Source organism: Ursus arctos, unplaced genomic scaffold, assembly GCF_023065955.2.
Source record: "Ursus arctos isolate Adak ecotype North America unplaced genomic scaffold, UrsArc2.0 scaffold_18, whole genome shotgun sequence".
In the NCBI taxonomy this organism is placed as follows: Eukaryota; Metazoa; Chordata; class Mammalia; order Carnivora; family Ursidae; genus Ursus; species Ursus arctos.
In genome coordinates, this window is record NW_026622852.1 from 13,279,512 (window position 1) to 13,304,445 (window position 24,934).

Here is a 24,934-nt window from a genome sequence, read left to right on the forward strand (position 1 = left end):
GAGAAAGCAGGCAATACGTTTCTCCAGGGCTGTTTTACTGGGTGAATTTGACAAAAAGGACAAAAGAACGTAAGAATTGAGAGTGTTGACAAGAAAGTAATTGAAATGATGGTACTCTATGACATGGAATCAAAATTGGATAAGGAGAGAAGTGAAGATAGGAGGGTTAGGTAGAAAGTAAAAGGATATGGAATGATTGTAGATTTCAAAGAGCCCCCCCTCCCCAATACCTGGTAGGAGTACTTAAGTAATAAGCAAATTAGACAAGGGTAATGGGCAGAAAGTAATATATATGTAAATTAGATTTGGGAGGCAGAATTGTTTTGAATGCCAACAAGAAAGGTCCAGGGAGTGTGTGACTGTGTAGAAGTTGGTGACTGAGGTGGGATAGACCATAGATCATTGAAATTTAAGGCCTTAAGAGCTCGTTAAAGTGTTGGATGGTTTGTGCTTGTGGATGTTGAAGAATGATAATGGTAGGAGTTGGAGAGGAGAAGACTTGGAATTATGTGCCCTAGTCTTCAGTGAATGAAGGAGAGAGTGTCCTTGAAGTCAGTAGATGACTACAATTAGCAGGGGAAAGGATGGGATCGCCAGGGTGCTCGAACTGTCACTGAGCTGAAATTTTTACAAGCCAGTACAAGAATTGTCTGGCAGCATTGCAGGGGACGGACATTGACCCTTCTTACTTAAGGCTATGCAGAACATAAAAGAGAAACTCGGGCTAGAGGTTCCTTATAGGAGGTTCAGACTTCAGTAAAAAGGTTAATGGTAGAAGTTAAACTTTTTATGGTTGAATCAGGCAGAAGGAGTGATGGTTACTGGAATATGGTTAGTAAAAGCTTCTATAAATGTGGATAGAGGTGAAGAGAATATAATATAGGTATGTACAGGTTTAACATAGTATTTTGTATAACCTCTAGTTCCACTTTAAGTGTTGAATTTAATTGTAATTTTGTTTTCTTCAGGATTTTTAAAAAGTCGAGATCGTGCCTATACAAAATTCTACACCCATTTATCCAAAACACAGATTTTTATTCGTTTCATTGAAGAATGTAGTTTTGTAAGTGATAAAGATACTGGATTGGCATTTTTTGATGACTGCATAGAAAAGGTAAAAGTTTGTCCTGTGTGTAAGTGTTGAAGAAAAACTTTTAACAGTTTGGCTGCCTGTATAGTTAGTCATCATTATTACTAATGAAATGATCTGAGGGAGACAGGATAGGGTCTGTGTGTGTACAAGTGTCCAGTCCTATGCTTAAAAGAAAATAAGAATACTTCTCCTTTGTGATACATAGCTAATTTTTCTTGAATCTCACTTTGGTTTTGCAACTTAAGTACCAAGAACATTTCATTAAAACTTCTAAATGTCACAGTTTTTATTTACCTAAGTAAGATAAGATTTAGTAGTTCATTAAGAAAGTTTAGCTTTATGGGTAATGAAGTCTTGGTTTTGTTTTCTCTTAACTATTAGGTTTTTTTAATTCAATTACACATTTTAAACATTATACCTTCTTGCAGTATAGTCAGTATATGCCATTTTGTTCTTCTGTTTTAATGTCTTTCCAAATACTTTTGCTAAATATAAATTTTTTGTTTTAATGAAGCATATTTGGAAATATGTTTTATATCAAAGTTTTACTTACCCATGGTAAGGAAATTTAAGTTGATTCTTCACATTGATCACTCACATTTATTTTTCTCATTTTTAATGGAGTTTTTATTTTTGCTAAGTGGATCTTGGGGCTGATTTGTTTATGTAAGCCATAGTATATAAAATTTGAGGTTGTATCTAGAAAAAGGTAGAATATTATGACATAATTTTTGTAGTCTCCTTAGAGGACTTGAATGATTTTCTCCCATTCTACCAATGTGATCTAGAACTCTGGGGAGAAGATTAAAACTATTCAACATTTTTGTTACTTATAAAATTGATAGTCTGACATCATCCAGTTAGAGGGAAGCTTAGATAATATCAATCTCTAATGCAGGGTTTTAATAACAATGAAATTTTTGATTTGAGAAACCATATTCTCCTCGTGACTGGCCGTTATTTGCTTGTGAAAAAGGATTTATGAAAAACCTATTTAAAATAAATTGTTTCTATTCTAATAGCCGTAAGAAAAACATTATATGGTAACCTGATAGTGTAGGGCCCCCAAAATGTATGTGAAGTGTTTCCTATCTGCTATTAAAAGTTTTTAAAATAAGAATTTAAGGTCATCTCTAATAAATTCACAGTAGACATTTCACCAAGAATTCTTTTCTTCTTTTCTAGCTGTTTCCTGATAAAGGCACAGAGAAAACAGATAAGGTATTTTTTCTTAAGTTTTGAAATTTCGGAACTAAATATTGCTTGTATGCAGATTCATTGGAGAAAATAATTATTTTCAGGTTGATTTTGATTCAGCCGAAGATACCAAGTTGATAGAGCTCGATGATTCACAGAAAAGTGAGCACACTGTGTTCATAATGCCGCCGGAGCCGCCGCCCGACGACGGAGAGGACCTGCCACCCAAGTACAGGTAGCGGGAGTTTTTTTAAATTGTTGAGTTCAGCTTTAATAATTTGTTTTGATCTTTTGTGATTATTAGTAGATATGTATATTAGTCATTTGTGAAAGTCATTTTCAGAATTAATTCCGTGAACTCATGAAGATGAATATTCTATGAAGATGTTACCGGCCATTGTAACTTAAAAATTGGACAGCCTGTTTGGAAGGGAAGCCAGATGTTCATCACTCTTCACCTAAACATTTAATCAAATTTTAATCTTTAAAAATTTCATTTCTGGAGAAGAATGAACTTACTTTTGTGAGGTTTCTCCTATGTTTGGGGGGTTTTGTTGTCAATGTAAAGACTGAAATTCTTATTCATTAGTAAGATACCAAAGAAACCTTAAAAGTAGAGTGCCAGGAATCATTATTTATTAAAGTAGGTGATGGGGATTAAGGAGGGTACTTGTCCCTGCTGAGCGCTGGGTGATGTATGGAATTGTTGAATTACTGTATTTTATGACTGAAACTAATACAACACTGTATGTTAACTACACTGGGATTAAAAAAAATAAACTTGGAGAATAGAATTTGGATGGGAACCTTTTAAGAAATTAAAATGTACGTGATTGTTATTTGTTATTATAATTATGATAATACACAGTTTAACAAACTTAGGAAATCAAACCAAAAAAGAAAATTAGCACATCATCTAAGCACCAGTACTTAATGTCTGGTAACAACTGTATGTGTATCTTTCCTGTTTTTGTGCATAAATTTGCATTTACTATATTAAAACAAATATGCGTTCATATTGTACATATTCTTTGTAACCTGTGTCTGCCTTTAGTGGTCCGGACATTTTTCCATGCTAACAAATATTTTTGTGCCATATCGTTTTGAGTGACCATATTGCATGCATTTATTGTGTTTTGTTTGACTAGTCTCTTGTGGAATTTTTTTTTTTTTTCATTTCTTTGCTATCTGTATCCTTGTGTATATACATAGTTTTTTTCCTTAGGCTGCATTCCTAAAAGAATATCTGAGGCAAAGGGAGTATAAAATAATTGTCTTCCACAAATATGGAATTAATATATTATCTTACATAGACTGCATAAGAATGAAGAGTATATACCTGGAACTTAGTGGCTTAATTAAGTGCTATTTTGATCACATGTTAATTATAGAATTTCTTTTTAACTTTGGTTTAATCACTATATATTGGAATCCATGTATAAGGTAAATCAAATAGGGAAAGGCAGTCTCTCCCAGAAGAAAATTGTCCAAAGGCAGGAAGTAGGCAATTTCCAAGAAGAAATCCCAATAATTAATAATATGAAAATATATTAAGTTTTTCTAGTATTCAAAGAAATGCAAACCAAAATGGTGAGTAGAAGCATTTTTAATCAATCAGATTGAAAATAGGTTGTGCTACTATATAGAGTGTATATAAGTATAACCTTTCTTGAAATAATTTGATAGTGAATATAATAATTTTGATTCTTTTGATAAACATTGACCGTAGCAAACTCTATTATTGGGCATTATCCTAAGACATTAAGGAAAAGTTTCACAAAGGTAGAAGTATATAGATCTTTAATTGCAAAAATTTAGATAGAACCTAAAGAGGTCCGACAATAAAGAATGGTGAAATTATGGTATATCCCTAAAATAAAAATCTTACGGATTTTTTTTCCTCTTAAACCACTGCAAGGTACTTCTATGAAGAAAAACAAAATTACAAAGTATACTAAATGTTACTTTTTAATATAAATTATTATTGAACACATGGTTTCTGTTGAAAGTTACTAATTCCTCTATCAAGTAAGATAGCAGGATTTTCTGTTTTCCAGGGATTGGTGGAAAATAACTTACAGGGTGAGGAAGAAGCCAAAGTTTCCATGTAGGTAGTCTGTGTATCTTATAACTACATCATCTTACAGTTTTAAAAAATACTATTTTTCTGTATCCGGACTTTGGGGAATAATATTGGGTACTGTTTAAGGACTTAGAAATACTCACCTGAATTCTGGAATAATATGAAGAGTTAATGTATTTTAAATCAGCAGTTCTATTTTTGCTTTTTATTTTAGTTACAAATACTTTCCAAGACTGGACCTTAAGCTTTTTGACAGACCACAGGAGTTGAAACTTTGTTTTAGTAGACACCCTACTGGGAATAGCATTACAAACAGTCCAGCACTCATGGCTAAGAGAACTAAACAGGTCAGATATTCTTTATCTAATACATGTTAATTTAAAATGTAAAATATGTATATGTGATATGCAGCTCGTAGTTTAGAATTACCACCCATGGCAACCATTTGAAGACCCTCTGTGGTTAAGTAAACTAGATGTCTCGCAACCCTGTTGTAATATGGAGGCTGAAGTTTTTGAATGCTTATGTTTATGCTTTAGGAGAATCCTGGGGAACCAAATACACTTTTTAAAAAACAACTTGATTGAGATATAATTCCTGTACCATACAACTCACTCATTTAAAGTATCCTCAGTGTCTGTTAGCATATTCACAGAGTTGTGCAGCCTTCGCCACAGCCAGCTTTAGAACGTTCTCGTTACCCCAAAAAGAAAGCCTGCACCTCTTAACCTGTTAACCCTCCCATCCATCCCCACAGCCCTAGGCAACCACTAATCTGTTTCGCCTGTTCTGGGCATTTCATAATAAATATTCCACAAATGGAATTATACAAGATGTGGCCTTGTGCCTGGCTCCTTTCACATAGCGTAATGTTTGTAAGTTCATCCGTGTTGCAGCACGTGCCAGTACTTCATTTGTTTTTATTGCTGAATAATATTCCATTGTACGAATATATATCACATTTTAGTTTTTCATTCATGTACACGTGAAGTGGTTCCTACTTTTGACTATTATGCGTAGTGCTGCTGTGAACATTTGTGTACAAGTGTTCGTGTGAATGTGTGTTTTCATTTCTCTTGGGTAAATGCCTAGAAGTAGAATTGCTGTGTCATATGGTATCTATGTTTAACCTTTTGAGGAACTGTTGAGACTGTTTTCCAAAATAGCTACACCATTTTAAATTCCTGCCAGCAGAGTATGAGGTTCCAGTCGTACCATGTCCCTGTCAGTCTTGTGATTATCTGTCTTTCTGATGATAGCCATCCTTGTGTGTGTGAAGTGGTATCTCATTGTGATTTCAGTTTTCATTTCTCTTGCAGCTAGTGTAAATATACTTTATGCCAAATATTAAAGGGAGCTAATTTAGGACAAGTTAGACATCTTGCTTTAATACTATATCTGATTTAGGTATAAAGAGTTAATCTGTGGTTAGCTGTGAGTTAAAACGAAACATCCTTTATACATGTATTGTTGACATATTTGTGGTCTACAAAACATGGAAAATTTCAGAATGAAATTTATAGTTCGGGTGTTACCAATTCGTGTATAGTCCCCCAAATCCTAGAGGTAACCTGAAGTGTTCCTTAATTTCATATAGTACACGTTTCTCTCAATGTCAGAAGGGAGATAAGCATATATATATTTTTTTCTATTACCAGCTTAATAAAAGGTAGTTTTTACAATGGGTGAATTTGGTTACTAAATCTTTAAATCTCATATTCACCAGAATTTTTGTCCCCCAGGCTAGCTGGAAAAGAAAAGAACCTTCCTATCTTAGAAAAACAGGGGACTATATTTTCAAATGTATCTTCTAAGTCTAATGGAAATAGAGGTCATAAGAAAAATTAGTGGGCCAGGACATTTTTATTTAGAACACATCCCAGCAGAGGGATCTTTAGTGTAAGGCACACGATGGTAGTCTGACATATCTGGAACGTTCTATGGTTTCTGGGAGTATATATAGTTGTTTTTTTTTTTTTAAGAGTTATTTATCTGAGAGAGAGGGCGCGCGTGCTTGTGTGCGCGCACAAACCGGAGGGGGAGAGAGAATCTCAGGCGGGCTATGTGCTGAGCACGGAGCCCAACATGGGGCTCGATTTCACAACCCTGATGATAGTCATGAGCTGAGCCGGGTGCTCGACCAACTGAGTCACTCAGGTGCCCTGTGGGAGTACATACATAGTTTGAGTAAAGCTCAGCAGGTGGTTTTGATACCTGCTCTTTTCCAACTAAATCAGAATGCAAATCGGAAGTAGAAAATGTGACTGTCAGTCTGTTGGGTAAGAAAGTCTGTGATCTTTCTCAGACTATGTTGCCTGCAGTGGCACATGTCTTTTTAAGGAGTCGGTCAGTGAAAGAATTAAAGACTGGTGAGGGAGGGCAGAGTGGAAATTTTGGCAGGAAATAGCCTATGGTATCTTAAACATTTTCAGCAGGGAGAAAGGTGGAAAGACTGTCACTTTTCAAGAATGCCATTGAAGGACTGACAAGCTCCAAATGGTTCAAACCCTTTTATCCGTCAAGCATACGAGTGCCTTTTATGTGAAGGGCAACTAATTAGCCATCATTATATTATAAACATATGAATGATCCCCACTTCTAAGGGATTTCTAGTCTAGTAGGAGACTTGTGCTTGCCAGTAAATAATTACAGTGCAGTAACTTCTGTAGATGAATGTTCTGGGCACCACATGGCACTAAGTAGGAAGCCACTCATGAAAGTAAAACTGTGAAATGCTTCATTTTAGAGGTAAATTTTACATTACATTCCTCTCTCTCTTTTCCTTCTCACTTTTACCCCCACTCTTAACGGATTTTAATAAATACCATAGTGTTTTTTTCCTTAATTTTCTTTTTGTAAGTAATCTCTACTCCCAGTGTGGGGCTCGAACTCATGAACCAGAGATCAGGAGTTGCGTGCTCTACCGACTGAGCTAGCCAAATGTCCCAAATGCCATAATGTTTTATTTATTCTCTTTCTAGGAGATAAAAACAGCTCATAAGTTGGCGAAGAGATGTTACACAAATCCACCACAATGGGCCAAGTGTCTCTTCAGTCACTGTTACAGCTTATGGTTTATTTGTCTGCCAGCCTACGTTAGAGTTTCTCACGCTAAGGTCAGAGCGCTTCAGCAGGCATATGATGTACTCATTAAGATGAGGAAGACAGATGTGGACCCCCTAGATGAGGCAAGTACAACGAATTGAGTTACCATTACTAGGGTAAATTTTATTTTTGTATTTTTAAGGAAATTTAGTCTCAGTTGCTTTAAAGTGTTCTCAAGTATTTTCATTAAGCAGGAAAAAGTTAAATACTACTCTGTTCCATGGAGCTGATACTTACTGTTTATTTTTAAATACATTTATGTAAAAATTACTGCTTTGGAATGAAGCAGAGACTGCCTTAGTTAGGTCAGATAGTTTACACTTGATAGATAGAAAATAGAAATAGATATTAACTTCATTTTTTTCTTTTCTTTTTTTTTTTTTTAAGAGAGGGAGGGAGTAGGGAGGGGCAGGGGGAGAGAGACTCTTAAGCAGGCTCCACGCCCAGCTCCATCTCACAACCCTGAGACTGTGACCTGAGCCAAAATCAAGAGTCGGACGCTTAACTGACTGAGCCACCCAGGTGCCTCTGCTTCAGTTTATTCTTAATATAACTTTTTTAGGAAGCAAATAGGGAATAGGCTGTTAGTAAGTGGCTCTCCACTTAGGCCCTGTGTCCTAGGGTGAGTTACATAACCTGTCTGTGTTTCAGATTATGTATCTGAAAATGTAGATCCAGACTTCTCAGCCTTGGCACTGCGGACGTTTGGCCCACATCGTTATTTATTGTGGCCCGTTCTGTACATTGTAGGGTGTTCAGCAGCATCTCTGGCCTCTGTGCACAGATGCTAGTAGCGGTCCCCCTTCTACATGGCATTCAGAAATGTCTGCACACGTTGCCAGATGTCCCTGGAGGTCAAAATTGCCCCACTGATGTAGATAATTATAGTTGGTACAATCTTTATAAGGTTAACTTGAGGTTTAAATCAGCTAATGTACAGTGTGCCTAGAATAGGACCTGGCTTATAGTTCAAGCGCTCAGTGATTGAGATGGTAAAGGGTTTATAGGCACTATCTCTCTTAAGCTTCAGAGCCATCCTAAGAGATAGGTAGTGATACTATCCAGTTAGTGGTTGAGGAGACTGAATCACTTATTTCGCCTTTTTCTTTGCTAGTTTTCCCTCTTAAAAATAACTTGTGGTGTTAAAATAACTGTAAATGATCTTTAGAATCAGATTAAAATTTAAAATGAAGTTGAAATAAAAACTCGGAGTAATGGGTATCTGAAGGGAAAGAGCACAGGGATAGGAGAGAAATGGGACTGAAGAGGGGCGCATTGTGGGCTTCAGCAGTAATTGTATATTTTTTCTTAAAGATCTTAAATGAATATAGCATGTATAATACGAAGATTTGATAATGCTTGTGGGTACACTAAAACTCATTTTCTCTAAGTATTAACTGTATGTTATAAAAGCTTTAAAAATAAAAATAAAATTATAAAACAAGTACTAAAATATCCATTCTCATATTTGATTACATTTTCTCTCGTCTGATGTTTATAAAATTATTTGAAATTAAAAGTACTTGATCAGAATGCATTTTAGTGTTTTAAAAAATTTGTTCTAATAGAGTTAGTTTCTAAGATGTGTTTTAGCTTGTGAAAGGTGTAAAATATTTTTAAAGTGTTTTAAAGTATTCTCTATGAATTATGTTACCGTACTCAAAATTCAAAGCACAGTATGTGGATTAAGTTTGTTTGATAAGTTATAAGTTCATAGCACATATCATAAATTTCCTGAAAAGTATTTTCCTCTATAGGTATTAAAGTTCAGTGGTAGTCTTTGGTACAAGGAATTACATTCTCTCATTTCTAACATACAGCAATAATGACTAGTAAGCTAAAAAAAATTTTTATTAGACTATTTCCCCAATAAACACTGTGATAGGAAGCTTACAATTTAGAGCTTAATTTGTTATATTCCTACTTCTAACAAGTTATTTTGACAGATTTTTTTAGTGTCCTGAAGTCATTACATCTCCACAACTGGAAGAAAGAAATGTTTATTTTAAAACTTAAGAATGCATATTTGCTATGTATGTTTTGTGCGTTTTATCTGTTTATTGATTATATAGAGAGTAGCCTATTAAAGTTTTCACAGTATTTTCTTTGAAACTTAGATGAAATGACACACACATAAGAGTGCCTAATAAGTAAGTTGTCTTGATTTTTAGGTCTGTTCCATTAGAACCCACTGTCTCATTCATATGCTTAATGTTTTCATTTGACAGCTTTTTGTTCTGCATGTTATGTTTATAAAAGGTGTAATAACCTAGATTTTAAAATAAAACTCTTCAAAGACAGAGAAATAGCCTATGCTACATAGACTAAAGTTAAAACGTGTAATGTATTTTGTTTTTAATACTACTTAACTGAATTTTTAATGAAAATGAAATATTTGTGTCCAACTTATTCCTACATTTTTTTATCAGTCTGTTCATATGATACTGTTGTATATTACTGAGTAACAAACCACCCCAGGACTTAGTGGCTTAAAACAATGATTTTATTAAATGTGGCCCTTATTTTATTTGCTGAGAACCCAGGAAGAATTCTGGGTGATTTTTCTGCTCCACACTGCGTTAACTGGAATCAGTTGGTTATAGTCAGTTGCTAGCTGATCTGGTGTGGTGGGCCCGAGTTAGCTTAACTCCAGTGCCAGCCAGGTACCTTGGCAAGGGTGATTGGAATGCTGGGCTCAGGTGGGCCCCTCTCCCTCCACGCAGTCTCAGGACCTCTCTCTGTGGTACTTGGGCTTTTTCCATGATAGCTTAGAGTTTGAAGAACGTTTGTTTCAAGGGGGAGGAAGTGGAAACGGGCAGTTTCTTAAGGCTTAAGCCAGGAAACTAGTACAGTATCTCTATAGTCAAATTCTCTTGGTCATGCAGTCTCAGACGCCCTTCTCCCTCAGTTCAAGGGGAGGGACATAGACCCAGTGGAAGGAGTAGCAAAGAGTGAGTGGCTGTCTTTTATCCACCACACATATCCAAAAGATATGTTGCTGGCAACAAAATACTGCAATTGAAAAATTCTCCCTCTCACATTATTACTCTTTCTTTAGTTTGGTGACTGGCTCTTATACAGGTAGAACTGGGAGGTTGGGGAGCACTTTGCAGACTTCAGAATAAATGCATTGCCTAGAGTGGTTGTAGGATGAATCCCAATTTGACATAGAAAGTGAGTTACTTCTTTATGGCTCACAGAATCTTAAGGGTTGGTAGGATTTCGAGATACTTTGGTACAGCTTGAACCTAAAGCTGAGACGCTCTGCAGAAAGTCTGTAGCGTATGAGCTCTTGCCTGTGCTTGAGTTGAGTCTGATGTTCAGGAAGTCTGTGTGTTTCTTGTCGAGCTCAGTTGCACCTCCCTGTGGCTTTTTTGGAGTTGTACAGACTGCCCCCTTTTCTGTGACAAGTCTTCAGATATTTGAAGGCCCCTCGTGTGCCACGTTCTCTCTGATCCCTTCACACATCTTAGCTGCTTCCTTCAGTTGTGCCTGATTCACGTAGTCGTGTGTAGAGCTGCTCCCACAGTTTCGGACCTCCTGTTCCTAAATTACATTCTCCCTTCCTGGCTTCCAAGTAGTCGTCTTTTTGACCCTCGGCCCTTTCATGTCTCTCTCTTTCATTTCTTCTGTTCTCTTGACTAAAATATGCTTTCTGAGATCTTTTTGCTTTCCCCTTTGGCTGAGAGCACCTTGGCTTTACAGTACCTTTTTGTTACCCAACTCTGTCATAAGCAGAGCACATGTTACAAATCCCAAGAAGAGGATCTTCTGTATGTGTATTTCCTTATTCTCAGACTAAGCCGTAAGAGAGTCTGTGGCCAGACCGTCACTGCTCCTGTCAGCTGGCTCACCTCTTTGCCAGAGCCCTTGAAATACCTGTTTATTCTCCATGCTTTCTACCGAAGTCTTCTAACATGTGAGGTTCTGACTCCGTCTTCTAACTTCACTTGTCCTCTTGTGAACAAATCTCGCCGTCCTCAGTAAACACATATTCTCAGAAAAGCCTTTGCTAATAGTATTACAGTGTTTTAAAGTTTCTTTTTTTTTTTTTTTGAAGATTTTTTATTTTTACAGAGAGCTCGCATGCAAGCAGGGGGAGGGGCAGAGGGAGAGAGAGAAGCAGACTCCCCACTGAGCAGCCACTGAGCCACTCAGGCGCCCCTAAAGTTTCTTCTCATACTTTTCTAAGTATGGGCTTACAAAATCTTTTTTGTTACGTTGTCTTTAATTCCTTTGGCACAGAATATAGAACATGATTTGGGAGAGAGTTATTTTAATCATATTAGATTTAAAAAAATGAATTCCTTCTCAAATTATGGGAAATGATAGTCGTTCTCTTTGTGTAAACTTAGTTGCTGAAACAGATGGCCACAAGCACATAGGTCTTCTGTGATATAGTTAAAGCTGGTATTTTCATTAACGAATAGGTCTTTGAAATCATTTACCGAGGCTCAGAACAAAGGATAAAATAGTGCTTAATGACTCTGAGAAGAAGAACTGAGTAATTTACGGATGTCTGCAAGTCAGTCTAATTAACTGCTCATGCTTTGATGTTATTTTTGGTAGGTGTGCTATCGAGTAGTCATGCAGCTCTGCGGACTTTGGGGTCATCCTGTTTTAGCAGTGAGAGTCTTATTTGAAATGAAAACTGCTAAGATAAAGCCAAATGCTATTACTTATGGTTATTATAATAAGGTAAGTGGATTGACATTGGACAACCTCTGCTGCTTATTAAGATTGATACATTTTTGTACCTTATATTATTCACGAAACTTCTGTTAGAGTTTAAGCTATAGTTATTTATGTGTGTATTATATATGTATGTATTTCTTTAAAAAGTCAAGTGTTCCTAATAATCATTATTTTTAACCGTTACTTTACCTGTAGGTAGTTTTGGAGAGCCCGTGGCCTAGCAGTACCCGCAGTGGTATCTTCTTATGGACGAAGGTACGGAATGTGGTACGTGGCTTGGCACAATTTAGGCAACCGCTTAAAAAGACTGTGCAAAAGTCACAGGTCTCCTCAATATCAGGTAATACATGTGATTGGAAAGATACTCTCTTGCTGAACCTTAAGCTTTATATAGGCATATGAGTGTTTAATTGTATGAAGTAGAAAACATAAATGAAATTCTGGTTGATATTTTCCTATACAACTAAAGATAGAGATTACATTAGTCCAAAATTATCCCCCCCCAAATTTAGAAAGTGTTCTGCAACTGCATATGAATTGTGGGGCATTCGCGTTTAGTTTCAGAGATGACCAGTGCATGCGTTATTGAACTGCTGTTGTCCTTGTCTTTAGCTCCTCAGACTGCCACAGGTGGAAGTGATGGGGACACGGTGAGCCACGGTAGCGTGGATAGTTCTAACGATGCTAACAGTGGGGAGCACGCAGTCTTCGTCAGAGATTTAATCAGGCTTGATTCCACTGATAATCACTTTAGCACAGGTACTAAAATCTGCATTTTACTAACCCTTCACTTACTCTCTCAGTAAGTCTTTCCCTTTTTAAAAAGCTTTTACCTTCCTTTCTTAAGAGTTTGTGCAATGAGTACTTTAAAAATACGTTATATAAATAGGGGAAGAAATTACACCTCTGGTTGCAGATCCCTTCTTTCTATTTCCTAAATATATAAAATTAACATTGGAGTGCTGTGTAAAAGGCTTCAGCGTGGTGCTCCCTTTGTATTTGTTAATCATTAATTTGTGAAAGTATACGATAGAACTGAGGAACTTGAATTTAGTGTTACAACGTGCAGATCTTTTTTTCATTAAGTGGAAAAGATTAAGCTTTTGAGATTACGAATGTTAAAGAGGGAAGTAAAAAAGTCACACACCACGAGAAGGAGTATTCTCTTTGCCTAGTCGTCATTTTAAATGACACTTCTTAAAATCTGAGAAACTTCTGAAGCCACTTTCACATGCAAAGCTACGGGCGTACCCTGAGTCCTCTGAAGTTAGAAAGACGCATAATTCAAGTAGCACATTGAGCGAATATTTGTGTGTTGCACATCCTTCTTTTTGTGTTGTTTTTCTTTTTTGTTGTTGTTATTGTTAATATCTCAAGCTTTTCTTTAAGAAGAATCCTGAGTCTAATTCCTGTGCTTCATCTGATGAACTTGTCTCAATGACTGAAGTTTCCTGTTTTCTGCTCTTTGTTGCTCTGCTTTTTGCTCTGTGCTGTTTCTTGATGCCGCATTTGTCCTTGGCTGTCATGGTGTGGGGTGCAGACAGACTTGTGTGACGGGAAGCTATGGATACACGTGGGCATTAATGCTACCCTTGAATGTTAACCGCTTCAGGTAATTTCCCATTTATTAGGTTAAATTTTGCTGACGTGCAAGGGTGGGGGAGAAACCTTTTGTTGTGTTTGAAGTATTGTTACAGGTGGAAAACAATTTCAGTTTTCTTGACTTTTTCTTCTTCAGATAAGTGTAATCATATATGTACCACTGAAAATATTTTCCTGTCGTGTTGCAAAGCATGTTTGTTACCTTATTTGAACGCACGCCTGCCTTGCTGTAATTCTCCGTTGGGGTTTGTAGCATCGTTGTATCCAGTGGTTTTGTGGGGATTAAATGTCTCAGTGTTCCAGCTGTTGAGATGCGTTTGCTTGCTAAAACTGATCTGCTAAATTCTGGCGCTGAAAATTACCCCATAATTACAGAACCATCTATAAACCATGGAGAGTCAACATAGAGCTCTAAGTTACAATCCTGTTTGTAAATTAACTTTCAACAGTAGGAATTTTTATATAACTTTAATTTTAGAGAGTCATTTTTATATGACTTTAATTATATGGTTTTAATTTTAATTTTATATGACTTTAATTTTATATGACTTTTATTTTATTTCGTCCTGTATTTGTTCCTAAAACTTGTAAGAAGAAATGGATTTCATTTATGGAAAAAAAAAAAAAACCCAAGAGAGTAATTTTGTGATATGAAACCATTTCACCAGAATAATTATAATTTTAAAAATAGTAATAGATAAATCCTGTCCTTATTCTTCTAAACTTGTCTCCTTTAAGGACAAAGACAATCTCCTAGTAATTCTGGGTAATCGGCATAAAGATTCCAGTAGTTGGGGAAGAAACTTAGATCTCTTTTCCATATATGTTTTTCAAGTTGCATTTCAAATGGCTGAAGCCCTGTTGCTGAATTTACAGTGATTATGGGTCCTTGTGGAGTTTCTGGTGATGTCATTTGATACTTTTGGAGACTTTCAACCCAGGTGCTTAGGTTCCTCTGTCTTTAAGGATTCTCTTGTAGAATCTTCCCACTTGGTACCTGATTTGGAGTCACTTAGCTTGTTGGGGTGCATACCTCGGTTTAATCAGTCTGCTTCGTCCCCAGACTAGTGTCCATTTTATGGCACCATATGCCTTACCAGACTTTCTGAGGGGCCAATAAAAAACTGACAAATTAATCATTCTAACGAGGGGTATATAAAGAAGTTTAGTTCTTTGTTTATATTGCAAACCCAGAGTTTGAGTGGCAGTATAAGCAGCAGCAGGAGGTAGAAGGCACTACAGTTAACTCTTGAACAACGTGGGTTTGAATGGCACGGGTCCACTTGCACGCCAGTTGTTTTCAATGAATACAGTACTGTAAATGTATTTTCTCTTCCGATTTTTGTCCCCCCGCCCCCACCTTTTTTAAAACAATTAAATTTGAGTGTGGTCTATACGCGATGTTACCTTAGTTTCGGGTGTACAGTGTAGTGAGTCAGCTGCTCTCTGCCTTACGCTGTGCTCACCACAGTGTAGCCGCCGTCTGTCATCACACAGCATCACCGCAATACCTGATGATTTTTTAATCACATTGTCTTTTCTCTAGCTTCCTTTACTGTAAGAATACGGTATATAATACATAGAATACAGGATATGTGTTCATCGACTGTTTATGTTACTGGTAAGGCTGACAGTCAACGGTAGACTATTAGTAGTTCGGTTTTGGGGAGTGAAGAGTTACGCCTGGATTTTCGAATGTGCAGGGTGGGAGGGCCAGTGTTCAAGGGTCACCTGTGTGCTCCTGTGTCGTGTTTCACTGACATCCTCTGTGAAGATTCTCTAGGAACTTAGTTTCAGTTAGTCCTAGTTTAGTCTTCAGTCTTTGTTTCCGTTTTAAATGATAGAACTCAAAAGTCAAATAGACTTGTTTAGGACTTTATTTTGAAATTATCTCAAGCTTATGAAAATGTTGCAAGTGTACTACAGAGAACATCTGAGTCACTTCTGTCTAGATTCACTCTCTTAGTTTGCCACTTTTCCTTTGTCGTTTTCTTTCTGTCCACACAGACACACATTCTTCGGCTGAACCGTGTGACAGCAGGTTGCATACATCCTGCCCTTTTACTTTTTAATGCTCTAGTGGTATTTTTCTCTGATAAAACCGTAGTATAGTTAACCAGATTCAGGAAAATATCGATATGCTACTTTAATCTGTAGTCTGCATTCCAGTTTGGCAGTTGCTGTAATGTCCTTTATGGCCCTCTCTTTAGTCTCCTTTATCCTGGCACAGTTCCTTAGCCTTTCTTTGTCTTCATGACCTTGACCTTTTGAAGAATTCAGTCCAGTCATTTTGTGGAGTGCTCCTTCGTTTGAGTTTGTCTGATGTTTCCTTGTGACTAGATTGGGCTGTACATCCATGGCTCTGCTACAAAAGTGATTGTCACGTCCCAGAGGCACGCAGTGTCTGTCCGCCTGCCGCTCGTTGGTGATACTAATTTTGATCCCCTGGTCTTTGTATTTGGTTTCTCCTCATTATCATTCCAGCCCCTGCAGATAATAAGCTGTCTGTGAGGAGACTCTGAGACTATGCAGTAATACCTGCTTTCTCATCACACTTTCTGTTTTAAATTAACATCCATTGATGATTCTTGCCATAACCAGTCTTTACTATACGGTAGTGATAATGGGGCACCTGGGTGGCTCAGTTGGTTAAGCGTCTGATGCTGATTTCCGCTCACATCATGATCCCAGGGTTGTGAGATCAAGTCTTGTGTTGGGCTGTGCACTCAGCGTGGAGTCCACTTGAGATTCTCCCTTTCCCTCTCCCTCTGCCCCTCCCCCTGCTTGCTTGCTCGCTCTCTCTCTCAAATAAGTAAATCTTTAAAAAAAGTAGTGACTTTGCCAACTCTGTCCTACAGCCACATTTATAGGATGGTATTCTGTGTTTTCTGCTTTAATCATTTTACTCAGACATTCCCTGATTATGTTTTTGAACACTTCCTTTCTTACACAACAAATGTTCCTGGCTCATTCTTGTAGCTTTGCTGCCTGAGATCTGAAATCAGCCATTTCTTCAAGGATCCCAGGTTCCTTTCAATGGGCAGTAGATTCTAGAAGCCAAAATCTGGGCTCTACGTATGCTTACGCTACAGGCTATTACTGCTTCTAGAATTTTTCAGGGGAGCTAGAAAATATGTATATATGAGAAAAGAAAAAGAAAATATGTATGTATATTTTAGAAATACCTTCATTTTCTTTCTTTTTTTTTTTTTTTAAGATTTATTTATTTATTTATTGGAGGGTGGGGAGGGGCAGAGAGAGAGAATCTCAGGCAGACTCTACGCTGAGCACACAGCCCAACACAGGGCTTGATCTCATGACCTGAGATGATGACCTGAGCCGAAACCATGAGTCGGATGCTTCACCAGCTGAGCCACCCAGGCGCCCCTAGATATATTTCCATTTTCAAATCAACCCTACAGATTTTTCTTTGTCTTCCTTTGTTTCATTTTTTTAAAATCTCTTTTCTTCCACAGTAAGTATCTTGGCTCCCAATAACCATCATTATGTTTACTCATTTGCTCTGTCCTGCAGCATATATAGAATAATTTCAGAATTGCTACATCTATTCTGGGAGAAAGGAACTTTCTAAAGCGTTCAGGATTTGTCTGTTACCCCCCTTCCCAGGCTTAGGGTATATACTCAAAATACTGTGTTGAGAAGTTTTTTGGAATAGTCCTATCCCCCTCCCCCTGTTCCCCATCCTTTCAATATGTTTATTCATGTGAAACATAGTTGGTCCCATTTGTTTGTTTGCATTTAATTTTAGTCACTACCCTCCTCCCAGTTTTATTGATTTAATTTTTTTGAATATGTAGACATTGATGCATTTCCAAAAATAAAAACAATACAATAAGCCATATTTAGAGAAGTTTCCTCTCTCTTTATCCTTTCCGTCCTATTTCCCTACACCCCTTGTAGTTAACCAGTTTTATTGTTTTCTGATGTATTATTTCTGCATTTCTGTTTGCAAAAGTAAACAGATATATGCTTATTTCCTCCTCTTCCACAAAAGGTAGCATTCTGTAGACATACTCCAAAAGAAACTTTTCAGAACATCTTGTCCAAATCTCTTAATTTACGGATGAGGAAACTAAGGTTCAGCGCTTCTAGATTTTTTAGTCTTTGATGTTCCTGTAGTTCCTGTTCTTCGCTTCTTATCATTTGTTTACCATGTTCTGTGTGCTTCGTGAGCTCTCGTATCTTCCTTTTCTGTAAGTTTAATTGTGTACATCAGTGGAGTTTTCTTCTGATGTTTTATAGCTGGACTGTGAGTGTGTGAAAACATTCACCTGTAAACCTGCGTTCTTTGTCAACAGGTGGTCAGTCTGACCAAGGCTATGGCTCTAAGGATGAACTTCTAAAGGATGACGCAGAAGTTCACGTGCCTGAAGAACAAGCAGCAGGAGAAGGGATAACTAAAACAAGAGTGCAAACAGAAGGTTAAGTACTGGTATTCACTTGCTTTCTTTAGAAAAATACTGTATTCTTTTTAAGGTTTTTTTGGGTTTTTGTTTTGTTTTGTTTTTTTGTTTTTGTTTTTAAATAATCTCTACACCCAACATGGGGCTCGAACTCATGGCCCCGAGATCAAGAGTCTCATGCTCTTCTGGATGAGCCAGCCAGGCACCCCTGTACTCCTTAAGTCTGATTTGATAATTCTGTTGATTTTTCCTAGAAAGAAATGTAAGGTCTGGGCTTATAAGATACTATGTAATGTGATATATGCAGAGAATGAGTAGTTTCTGAATTTTAGAATTGAAGAGATCTTTTGTAGGACTCTGCAGTCCACTGAGGTATTCCTTTGCTAAAGGCAAAGAGCCATTTTGTGATAGAACCAGGACTAAGCTTTGAGTCCTCAAACTTGTGTTGCAGGGCTTGTTTTATTTTAAAATGCTCTTTCACCAGAAGTCCTTCAAATATCTAAGCAGGTATTTTTCATTGGATAGATTGGATACAGTGTCTGTGGTTTTCCTGTTTTTTTTTTTTTTTAATGGGACTCATTGAGGTAGATAAGATTTATAGTAATCATTTTATGGAAATGTGGAGGAATTTTCTGGCTTTATGGTAATAAGATGTTCTTCCTATCCTTTTACACAAAAGTACACTTTTCTTAAATGATGTCACTTAATTTATGCTCCAGAGTGAGCAGAAGCAAGCCTCTCTCCTGCTTTACAAGTGATGGGATTATAACTGGAAGCCACAACCTTTAATTTATTCACAGGAATGCTCAAGTTAGGATTATTTTTGCTAAAATACAGCATTTATTTTCATTAGTACTGGCAACATTTATGGCATAAAGTAAATCAGACACAATAGATTAGTAATAAAATAGTCATGTATTCACCCCCACTTGGGGGGAAAATATAAAAAATATATAAAAATCAGTATATGGCTTCTGGTCAGTTTTAGTAAAAGTAGGAATAACATCCAAATATTTTTTCCCCAGAGGTGTGTGATGTCTCTGCTGGTGTGGCAGAACATTCACAACCTGGTGCGGAGCCACAGGGTACTACTGAGCCCCCCGCGTGGGGCGGCAGTATCGTGAAGGTTCCGTCTGGGATATTCGACCTCGGGGGCAGGAAGAGCAGCACGGGTGAGTCTTCCCATATTGATGGCTAAATATTTAGAGTAGCTTTTAATGGTATTAAATTGATGACTTAACTGTGATGAGCCAGAAGTTTGGATCCTATACATGGGTTAAGACGTTGTTATTTAAAATATTTAGTGTTTCAAAGGAGAGGTATTTATTGTGCTTAATTGTTACTGGGAGTACCTTTTCTTGTTGTAGGGCCTCCTCTCAGTTTGGTCTCTCTTTCTCATGGTAGATAATGAGAGAGGGCCTGCTGTGCTCATGGAGAACAGAGAGGCACTGATGTTACTGAATTCCAGGGGGGCTTTAGGGTGGCAGTGAAAGGTAGTGGAAGAAAAAGGTTCATATCACTATGCTGTGCTACAGAGAAGTACCAGTGCATCTTTAATTTGGCCAGTTTTTATGGCACCCTGAGCAGCTTATTTGTGATGAATAACTCTTTTTTGCGCATGACTCCCTTGAATTTGAGTTCAGTCCTTTCACTTGTGTTTTAGGCCTCCCGAGGACCCTTTAGGCGTGCATCTAAGTCTGATTTCAAAGGACCCAGCGATTGGCCTGTCTTTAGTAGTAGCTGTAATTCACTGCTCTAAAGCCAGCTGTCTTAAGTGTATCTGTTCTATGACTTACAGAAAGTAATTTGCTCAGCTGCTTGAAACCATGTAGGAATACTCCTTATTCCAAAAGTCTCTCCTTCTTTTAAAATTCAGTGTGTGTGTGTGTGTGTGTGTTTGGGGAGCAGGCTGTATTCAAGACATGGAGCTAAAGGTTTTTGAAAAAAATAATTGGTATAATGTTCTGTATCCTATTTTCCCAACCTGTTGCTAGTGGGTTTAGAAAAGAAAAAGGAGGAGGGCAGAGTTTTCTTCATCAAAGGTTTATGATCTTCTCAGAATATTGACATGTATAAGATCTGGGGACTGGTGTGTTTCCTTCCCTCTTTACTCATCCTCTTTCCATGTTATGTCTTGATGTGGGAAGAGTTAGTCTAATAAGAAAGGTAGTAGTGGGGCTTTTGCCAGTATATCAGAGGGTCAAATTTATTTTAAAATTGAAAAAAATGTGCCACTAAATTCTTGGAAATACTATGAGAACCAGTAAATTTGCTAAGATCTGTTTCTCAGATATTGGTATAAGTTTTCAAAACAGGCACAAATTTTGGAGTTGGAAAATAGGTTAATTTAATTCTCGTAAAAGCTGTGAAATATCTGTAAGTGCTTATTCTCTTTAATTGGTGTGATTATGATTATTATTTGGTACCCATTTGGAAGCTTAAAAAGAACCTTGAAATTAATTTGGAAGATGAAGACTTTATTAAAGACAACTTTCCCCTCAAGTCTCCTAGGTCATTATGCCTTTTAAAAAACAAACGAGAATCCTAAATAGGAATGGGTAGACTTAAGGTCTCATAATGATTCGAATAGGAAATAGCTTTTGGTCTTGGAATGGGAAAAAATTGCACGGTAGCAAGGAATACTACTTGCTTGTTGTGAGGCACACCGAGCGTTGTACGTAAGTGATGAATCACTAAATTCTACACCTGAAACTAATGTTACACTGTATGTTAACTAACTGGAATTTAAATAAAATTTTAAAAAATACTAAACAAAACTCTTTAAAAAAAAAAAGAAAGAAAGAAAAGACTGCTTGCTTCCCCTTACAGCCCCTGGCATAATTTTGTTCCAGTTGATCAAACAAGACTGAACTCTGAGAGACCTGGGATCATGTCTGTTTTATTTGCTGTTATATTCTTAGTACCTTATGTGGTAAACGCTAGTAGACATTTGAGTATTTGTAGAAGGAATGAATATCTGTGAAAAATTTGGAGCTATTCACATTTTATCAGCCTCCTTGGAATCAAGTGTAAGAACTCCATTCTGGATTCTTTTACTTTGGGGAATTATTTTACTTTGGAGCAGTAAGTCTTGGGTTTTAGCAAATATATAATCCCTCCATGATTGTGAATTTACTTTGTGCGGAGTAGATTCCTGGCAAATATTTATTGAATTAGATGTATGAAAGCCAGAAGGGAAGAGATTTTGTCTTTTTAGGTCTGTTACTTAACACAAAATATATTTCTTAAATGGAATGTAGAACTTCTCAACTGTAGGATGTATTTCTAGATCTGTATTTGCTCAACGCGATCGATTTTAGTGAACGGTACAGGTGTCTGCAGCACATATCGCATGATTTTTCAAATGTGTATGTGTCGGGGGTGAAAGGTAGGTTCTAACTGTTAACTCTGGGAGGCAGGATTGAGTGGAGGTTTTTTGGTGGTTCTTTTTTCTGTCTACTTTCTTTGTACTTTCTGAACTCTGAAGCTTTTACTCTGAGTATGTGTTACTTTTCAAAAATCAGAAAAGAAACGTTTTTCTAAAAGTTAGATCAGAAAATAGAGTTTCATTCTAATATTGTTCTTTTCCTTTTAGGTAGTACATCAGATGTGGCATTTTCTACTCATCCAGCTGAAGATGCAGTCTTTGGTGAAGGTACCAATCTCAAGAAGAATGGTGAGAGAGGAGATAAAAGACAAAAGCATTTTCCAGAGAGGAGCTGTAGTTTCAGTTCTGAAAGTCGAGCAGGAATGTTGCTGAAGAAAAGCAGCTTGGATTTGAATTCGAGTGAGGTGGCTCTTATGATGGGAGCAGATGCCAAGATTCTCACAGCAGCGTTGACGTGTCCTAAGACCTCTCCACTCCGGGTTGCAAGCACCCATAGCTTTGACAGTGTTAGTTGTCATCTAGCTGACGCTAGGACTCGTGTGTCTGAGAGCACTTGGGATTCAGAGCACAGATCTTCGGTATTAGAGATGCTTGAGGAAAGCCAAGAGCCCCTAGAACCCGTGGCTGATGACAGTGGAGCTAAAACTCCTGTGGAAAAGGATGCATGTGACAGTCTGCAAAGGGATGCTGATGGTAATCATCCCGGAGACTTGAAAGTAGGATCCAGAGATCTAATAAATAAGAGAAGTAGTTTATATGGTGTCGTTAAAGCCGTTGAGAGGGAGGATGTTGAAACTGGACTAGATCCTTTGTCTCTTTTGGCCACTGAATGTACAGGAGAAAAAACTCCGGATTCTGAAGATAAGGTGTCCTCTCCAGTTGTCGCGCGTAACCTGGCCGATGAGATCGAAAGCTATATGAACCTGAAGAGCCCCCTGAGTAGCAAGTCTTCCAGTATGGAGCTACACGCAGAGGGGGGCCGCGAGTCTGGCCCGAGCGCGGCATTTACGCGCCCTTCGGAGAGGAGGTCAAGCCTCCCTTTAGAGCATGGCCCGGCCGCTCGGGAGGATCCCGAAAGTGGAAAGAGCTCCCCTGCCGCAGCCCGGGCTAAACCGTCCACCGGCCGTTTCAAGCAGCCGACGCCCTCGCGAGGTCACAAAGAACGTTCCGCTTTAGCGGCCCTGGTGCGCTCTTCACCGCACGGCTCGTTGGGTTCCGTGGTAAATTCTCTGTCAGGGCTGAAGCTAGATCACATACTCTCAGGACCCAAGATAGACGTGCTGAAATCTGGCATGAAACAAGCGGCAACAGTAGCCAGTAAGGTGTGGGTGGCCGTAGCGTCTGCGTACAGCTACTCGGATGATGAGGTAAGCGTGTTTTCTGCGCATGCTCTGTCTGATCTGGGACGGTTGCTAGGAATTTTTTTTATATGTAAGTTATTATCTTGAGATTTCTGGCACCTTTGGTTTTTATATTTTAAAACTTTATGCATATCCTATTTCTTTCCTGAAATGAACATAAATGTAAGGAAATTAATAATAAAGAAATAGAATATCAGGACTACTTTATAATTCCATAGATGAGTCTGAGTAACACATTCTTTCTTTGAAGGTGCTAATGATTAATACTTTAATAATAATGCCGTATTATATTTGCATAGCACTTCACTTTTAAAATAACTTTTATCTGTTATCTCTTTAATATATATGGAATCACTCTGCAACTTAATCCGTAGATTTCATACCGCATAACAATTGCTAATTCTTTTAAAAATTATTGAAAAGAGAATCATTAGACCTTCCTGTGAAATAGAAGGGGGAAATTTTGCTTACTTGTTTTACAGAAAAAATTAAAATTTCACCTTTGTGTTCAAAGAATTATATAGTACTTAGGTACTTTAGTGGAAAAGACCGACAGCTATAAAAGTTCACTATTATTATTGTAACACTATGTTATAGGTGCTGTCATAAGCTGTGTATCTATTTTGATATATAATTTTCATAGCAGTCCTGTGCCTTGGTACTGTTGTTATCCCCATTTTATAGATGATGTACCTGAGATTCAGAGAGGTTAATTAATTTCCCCAGGTCCACACAACTAATGAGTGGCAGAACTAGAATTTGTTTTTTTTTTTTTATAATGATTTTTTATTATATTATGTTAGTCACCATACAGTACATCCCCAGTTTTCGATGTAAGGCTCGATGATTCATTAGTTGTGTATAACACCCAGTGCACCATGCAATACGTGCCCTCCTTACTACCCATCACCGGTCTATCCCATTCCCCCACCCCCCTCCCCTCTGTAGCAGAACTAGAATTTGAACTCTGGGAGACTGGCGGTAAAGTCCGTGCTCATAAACCGCTACGGTGGCAAAGAAGGAAGCAGTGTCTTAGAAGAGGCTCTGCTGGGGGACTGTTCACAAAGAGCAAAGCAGGTGATATCTAAGTTAGGTTTTGATGGATGAATTTGAAATTTGGGTTAGTGAACGTGGTAAGGCGGAGCAAGGTGTATCTGAGAGGGCCATATGAAAAAGCGTGCAGGCTTGAGACACCATGCGTTTCAAGAAAACAGAATCCATTTCAGCTTGCTAAAGTTCTAAATAGGAAGTTAGAGATAGGAAAGGAAATCAGACAAGTAAGATTTATATGCCATTTGAAAGAAGACTCTATTCTGTAGGCAAACTATTAATTGAATTAAAAGTACAATATCGAGGGGGCGCCTGGGTGGCTCAGTTGGTTAAGTGTCCAGCTCTTGATTTCGACTCAGGTCGTGATTCAGGGTTGTGAGATCGAGCCCTGAGTCAGGCTCTGCGCTGGGCATAGAGCCTGCTTGGGATTCTCTCTCTCCTTTATCCCTCTGCTTCTTCCTCTTGCTCCCTCCTTTTCTCTCTCTCTCCCCCCATCTCTTAAAAAAAAAAAAAAGTACAATATTGAGTTCTGTAAGACAGAGTTGCATTTTTTGCATTTAAAAGAGCTTACAACGTCAGTGAAGGAAAGACAAAATAAGCTAGCTTCAAAAGTATCTTAACCTAGCATTATGTTAAGGTAAACTAACCGAATGAGCCATTTTATTTTTGAAATTTTATCTAACAGTGTTAATAAGAATAATAATTTAAAAACCCGGGGGCGCCTGGGTGGCACAGCGGTTGGGCATCTGCCTTCGGCTCAGGGTGTGATCCCGGCAATCTGGGATCGAGCCCCACATCAGGCTCTTCCTCTATGAGCCTGCTTCTTCCTCTCCCACTCCCCCTGCTTGTGTTCCCTCTCTCACTGGCTGTCTCTATCTCTGTTGAATAAATAAATAAAATCTTTAAAAAAAAAAAAAAATTTAAAAACCCCACCTT

The 24,934-nt window shown here is 37.8% G+C and overlaps 1 protein-coding gene across 6 annotated transcripts in view; it reads left to right on the plus strand.

Moving 5' to 3' along the window:
* DENND4C (DENN domain containing 4C) overlaps nucleotides 1–24,934 on the plus strand; it is a 121,606-nt gene that overhangs the window by 71,087 nt on the left and 25,585 nt on the right. For 4 of the 6 annotated variants that reach the window (XM_048222944.2, XM_048222943.2, XM_026506463.4 and 1 more), the window contains 11 exons: nucleotides 969–1,114; nucleotides 2,279–2,314; nucleotides 2,395–2,525; nucleotides 4,588–4,720; nucleotides 7,355–7,561; nucleotides 12,048–12,176; nucleotides 12,369–12,513; nucleotides 12,786–12,932; nucleotides 18,095–18,217; nucleotides 19,225–19,371; nucleotides 21,795–22,954. In XM_048222944.2, the coding sequence (XP_048078901.1) occupies nucleotides 969–1,114; nucleotides 2,279–2,314; nucleotides 2,395–2,525; nucleotides 4,588–4,720; nucleotides 7,355–7,561; nucleotides 12,048–12,176; nucleotides 12,369–12,513; nucleotides 12,786–12,932; nucleotides 18,095–18,217; nucleotides 19,225–19,371; nucleotides 21,795–22,954 (2,504 nt within the window). The remainder of the gene's footprint in view (nucleotides 1–968; nucleotides 1,115–2,278; nucleotides 2,315–2,394; nucleotides 2,526–4,587; nucleotides 4,721–7,354; nucleotides 7,562–12,047; nucleotides 12,177–12,368; nucleotides 12,514–12,785; nucleotides 12,933–18,094; nucleotides 18,218–19,224; nucleotides 19,372–21,794; nucleotides 22,955–24,934) is intronic. The other 2 variants (XM_048222945.2, XM_026506468.4) reach the window with 1 other exon arrangement.